This window comes from Geospiza fortis, unplaced genomic scaffold (genome assembly GCF_000277835.1).
Source record: "Geospiza fortis unplaced genomic scaffold, GeoFor_1.0 scaffold102, whole genome shotgun sequence".
NCBI lineage: Eukaryota > Metazoa > Chordata > Aves > Passeriformes > Thraupidae > Geospiza > Geospiza fortis.
Window position 1 is genome coordinate 2569956 of NW_005054373.1, and position 5320 is coordinate 2575275.

General features: G+C 64.5%; 1 protein-coding gene across 1 annotated transcript in view; it reads left to right on the forward strand.

Moving 5' to 3' along the window:
* Positions 1–2: 2 nt before the first annotated feature.
* Positions 3–5320, forward strand: part of CPNE7 (copine 7) — a gene marked incomplete at its 5' end in the record, with an annotated part of 8422 nt that continues 3104 nt past the window's right edge. Inside the window, 13 exons of the mRNA XM_031060128.1 lie at positions 3–170; positions 2496–2678; positions 2750–2824; positions 3230–3304; positions 3380–3463; positions 3544–3633; positions 3774–3872; positions 4213–4299; positions 4416–4475; positions 4558–4691; positions 4814–4868; positions 5008–5059; positions 5127–5259. Coding sequence (XP_030915988.1) covers positions 3–170; positions 2496–2678; positions 2750–2824; positions 3230–3304; positions 3380–3463; positions 3544–3633; positions 3774–3872; positions 4213–4299; positions 4416–4475; positions 4558–4691; positions 4814–4868; positions 5008–5059; positions 5127–5259 — 1295 coding nt within the window. The remainder of the gene's footprint in view (positions 171–2495; positions 2679–2749; positions 2825–3229; positions 3305–3379; positions 3464–3543; positions 3634–3773; positions 3873–4212; positions 4300–4415; positions 4476–4557; positions 4692–4813; positions 4869–5007; positions 5060–5126; positions 5260–5320) is intronic.

A 5320-nucleotide genomic window follows, 5' to 3' on the forward strand; every position in this document is an offset into this window, starting at 1 on the left:
GCCCCGCCGGCACGGGCGGCGTGCCCGAGCCGTGCCCGCAGGCCCCGCTGGCCGTGCTCTCCAAGGTGGAGCTGCGGGTCAGCTGTAAACACCTCCTGGACAGAGACACCCTCAACAAGTCGGACCCCTGTGTCCTGCTGCTGATGCAGTCCCAGGGCCAGTGGATGGAGGTGAGAGAGAGGGGAGCACTGCTGGCACCCACCGAGCCGGGCAGGGCAGCACCCGGGCACAGGGTGTGGGATGTAGGGGGCTGCAGGGTGGGGTGCAGGAGATGGTGGGGGGCGAGGTGCAGGGTGCAGAACGGGGGTCAGGGTGCAGGACTTGGTGGGGAGCAGAGTACAGGGTTCAGAGCAGGGTACAGGGTTCAGAGCAGGGTACAGGAGAGAAAGGGGTGCAGGGTTCAGAGCAGAGTACAGGGTTCAGAACAGGGTACAGGAGATAAGGGAGAGAAGGAGGTACAGGGTGCAGAAAGGGGTTCTAGGTGCAGAACAGGGTACAGGGTGCAGAGCAGGGGTGCAGGAGATGATGCAGAGTAGGGTGCATGGTGCAAGACAGGTTGCAGGGTTCAGAACGAGGTGCAGGGTTCAGACCAGGGTGCAGGAGACAATGAAGAATGGGCTGCTGGGTGTAGAATAGGGTGAGGGTTCAGAAAGGGGTACAGGGTTCAGAATGGGGTGCAGGGTTCAGAGCAGGGTACAGGGCTCAGAGCAGAGTACAGGGCGCAGAGCAGGGGTGCAGGAGATGATGCAGGGTAGGGTGCACGGTGTAGAACAGGTTGCAGGGTGCAGAACGGGGTCCAGGGGGTGAGGCAGGGTGGGCAGGGCACTGTGGGGCACCCGGCAGCCTGTGGGGATGGATGGGTACCATCCAGCCCACTGGGGCTGCAGTGGGGCGGGGAGCGGGGATGCCAGACACTTGTACCCAGCTGTGCCACACTCTGTGTGCTGTGCCATGCCAGACACTTGTACCCGGCTGTGCCACTGTGCTCTGTGCCACTGTGCTCTGTGTGCTGTGCCATGCCAGACACTTGTACCCAGCTGTGCCCGCTCTGTGTGCTGTGCCATGCCAGACACTTGTACCCAGCTGTGCCACACTCTGTGTGCTGTGCCATGCCAGACACTTGTACCCGGCTGTGCCACTGTGCTCTGTGCCACTGTGCTCTGTGTGCTGTGCCATGCCAGACACTTGTACCCAGCTGTGCCACACTCTGTGTGCTGTGCCATGCCAGACACTTGTACCCGGCTGTGCCACTGTGCTCTGTGCCACTGTGCTCTGTGTGCTGTGCCATGCCAGACACTTGTACCCAGCTGTGCCACGCTCTGTGTGCTGTGCCATGCCAGACACTTGTACCCAGCTGTGCCACACTCTGTGTGCTGTGCCATGCCAGACACTTGTACCCGGCTGTGCCACTGTGCTCTGTGTGCTGTGCCATGCCAGACACTTGTACCCAGCTGTGCCCGCTCTGTGTGCTGTGCCATGCCAGAGACTTGTACCCGGCTGTGCCCGCTCTGTGTGCTGTGCCATGCCAGACACTTGTACCCGGCTGTGCCCGCTCTGTGTGCTGTGCCATGCTGTGCCACACTCCAGGCTGTGCTGTGCCAGACACCAGCCGGCTCCACGAGGCAAGAGGGTCCCTCCTAAGCCGCCTTTTGGAGTGACTCCTGTCCCAGCCAGCCTGTGTGCCCCAGCCCAGGTGCCTGAACCTGGCGCTGCTGCTGCCTCTAAGGCCCGGTGTCCAGAGGGTCCGAGGACCCCACAGGCACATCCCCAGAACAAGGGGCTGGCAGTGCCCACGCAGGAGGCACACGGGTGGCCATGGCAGGGTGGCAGCAGTGTGGGCTCGACAGATGATGCTGGACTGAGCAGGCAGTGGGCAGGGGCCAGGGGCTGGCAGGGTGCCCTGGCCAGGATGTGTCCCCTTGAGTCACCCCTGGCACGGATGAGTGCGGGGGAGGCTCCGGAACCGCTCAGCACCCGCTGCCAGCACGGCCAGGAGATGCTGGGCACCCACTGCCCAGTGGGGCCACCAGGGCTGGGGGCTGGTGACCCCCAGGATGGGCACAGCTGCTTGTCCTGGCACCAGCCCCTTGCTCCTGCTCCAGTGGAGCTGTGGCAAAGCACAGCCAGAGGCAGAGTGAGAGGTCATCCCTTGAATGACCCCAGGGAGCCCAGCAGGAGCAGCGTCCCACACTCAGGGCTGGAGGATGTGGGGGGCACAAGGGGCTCCTCCAAATGCCATTCACTCGGGCACAGCTGGTCCTTCCCTGCATTCCCTGTTCCTGCACCCCTATCCCTTCATCCTTCACTGTCCCATCCCTCATCCCTGTACCCCTCAGCCTGGCATGTGCCATCCCATCAGCTCCCCTCACAGCAGCCCCCATCCCACATCCCACATCCCACATCCCACATCCCACATCCAGCCTCCCCACGGCCCTGCGTTCCCACATCCCCGTGTGAGCCCTGGCACCCCAAGGCCCTGTGCCAACCCCTGGCAGGTGGATCGCAGCGAGGTGATCAAGAGCAACCTGAACCCCGTGTTTGCCAAGATCTTCACGGTCGATTACTACTTCGAGGAGGTGCAGAAGCTGCGCTTCGAGGTGTACGACAGCCACGGCCAGGCCGGCGTGGGCACGCACGACGACGACTTCCTGGGGGGCATGGAGTGCACCGTGGGCCAGGTGAGCCTGGGGACACCCCCCTGCTCGGGGACCCCCGGCCCTGTCCCCTCCCCAACGCTGGGCTCTCGCAGATCGTGGCGCAGAAACGGGTGACGAAGCCGCTGTTCCTCAAGTACGGGAAGTTCGCGGGCAAGTCCACGATCACGGTGAGCACCGGGCCTGTGCGGGGGGTGACACTGGGGGGTGACACTGAGCAGGGTTGCTGGGGTGGCACCGAACCGACGGTGGCACCGGGATGGGCTGCACAGGTGATATGGGGCTGGAATCCTGGGATGGCACCAGTCAGGACACATGGATGGCACTGGACTGGGGTGCTGGGACAGCATCAGCCTGGGACACCTGGGTGGCACTGGACTGGATCAGTAGGGTGGCACGGACTCTTGGGGGTGCACAGGGCTCAGGGTTCCCGATGGCATCTACAGCCCATCCTGAAGGTCCCTGCTGTGCCAGGGAGGCACGTGGGGCCCTGTCCCCTCCCAGGGCACTGCAGGGAGGTGGTGGGCAGGGGGCAAAGCTGTGCCAGGCTCTGAGCACACACGGCTGCCTCTCAGATCATCTCGGAGGAGATCTCGGGGAACAACGGCTACGTGGAGCTCGCCTTCCGTGCCAAGAAACTGGACGACAAGGTGAGCCAGGTGCTGGGGGGAATCAGGGAAGGGTGGGCAGGGTGGGCACTGCTCTCTCTCATCCTCCTCCCCCAGGACCTGTTCAGCAAGTCAGATCCCTTCCTGGAGATCTACCGCATCGACGACGACCGCAGCGAGCAGCTGGTGTACCGCACCGAGGTGGGGCTGTGGTGGCACCGGGCCCCCACGGCCACCCCCGGGGCTCCCCGGCCCTGCTGAGCCCCCACCCCGTCCTGCAGGTGGTGAAGAACAACCTCAGCCCCATCTGGGAGCCCTTCAAAGTCTCCCTCAACTCGCTCTGCAGCTGTGAGGAGAAGAGGAAGCTGAGGGTGAGGAAGAATGATGGGGATTTGTATTCCTGCCCTGGGGGCAGCTGAACCCCAGCTTCCCTGGGGCTGTGCTGGGACCCCTCAGTGCTGGGGAGGGGGCTGAGCCCCCCTGGCGCCCCCCTGAGCCGTGCCCATCTCAGTGTGTGGTGTGGGACTACGACTCGCGGGGCAAGCACGACTTCATCGGGGAGTTCTTCACCACCTTCGAGGAGATGCAGAAGGCCATGGGGGAGAACAAGGTGGGACATGGGGACATGGGGATGGCCCGGGGTCACCCTGTGTGCTGCCAGCAGAGCCTGTCCTAGCAGCCACCTTCCAGCTCCTCCTCTGGGTTCGGCATCGTTCTCTTCTCTCTGCCCTCCTGTTTGGGGACGGGATGCTGGGTTTGGGGTCTTCTGGGGGATCAGTCATGGATGGGGTGGCTGGCAGTGGGGGAAGGCAGCTGCAGCCTGGGGCTCTGGGGGTGCAGGGTTGTTGTTCTGGGGCCGTGGGGTCCCTGTGGGGCAGAGTGGCACCGGGGGGTGCCCGGGCTGGGCCGTGCCCGGGGGGGCCGCAGGCAGCGCGGTGCCGGTGCCACAGGTGCAGTGGGACTGCATGAACCCCAAGTACAAGATCAAGAAGCGCAACTACAAGAATTCGGGGGTCGTGGTGCTGCTGGACCTGAAGGTGAGTGCCTGGAAGCTGTGCTGGGCTGTGCCGAGCCATGCCAGGCTGTGCCGAGCCATGCCAGGCCATGCCAGGCTCCGTGGGGCACGGCCGCCTGACGCGGGTCCCTCTGGAAGATCCACAGGGTTTACTCCTTCCTGGATTACATCATGGGCGGCTGCCAGATCCATTTCACGGTGAGCATGTCCCCTGCCCGGCCAGCAGGGACACCCCCGTGGCCCTGCTCACCCTGGGTGACCCCACTGTCCCCCCCTCCAGGTGGCCATCGACTTCACGGCCTCCAACGGGGACCCCCGCAACAGCTGCTCCCTGCACTACATCAACCCCTACCAGCCCAACGAGTACCTCAAGGCTCTGGTGGCTGTGGGGGAGATCTGCCAGGACTACGACAGGTTGGTGGCTCTGGCAGGTCCCCCGGGGCCACACACTCTGGTGACATCCACCTCGGGGTGAGATCTGCTGGTGACAGGCACTCAGGGCTGGCACCAGAGCTCCTCACGCCCTTCCCTTGCAGCGATAAGAAATTCTCAGCTCTGGGCTTTGGTGCCAGGATCCCCCCCAAGTACGAGGTGAGGGGGTCTGTGGGACCCCAGGGATGTGCTCGTCCCGCTGGGCACCCTCGGCTGTGGCACTGCTGGGGCTTGGCAGGCACCGGGGGCTGTGTGGGGGGTGCACCAGCTGCCCCCTCCTCTTCCTCCCTCCCTCCAGGTCTCCCACGACTTCGCCATCAACTTCAACCCCGACAACGATGAGTGTGAGGGTGAGTCCAGCTCCAGAGGGGCCGGGCCCATGGCTGGCGTGGCCCTCACCCCTCGCACACCCCACAGGCATCCAGGGTGTCGTGGAGTCCTACCAGAGCTGCCTGCCCAAAATCCAGCTCTACGGCCCCACCAACGTGGCTCCCATCATCTCCAAGGTGGCTCGAGTGGCAGCTGATGAGGAGAGGACCAAGGAGGCCTCGGTGGGTCCCCCTGGCCCGCCGGGGCCGGGCTCACACCCTGTGACACGTGTGGCTGCACAC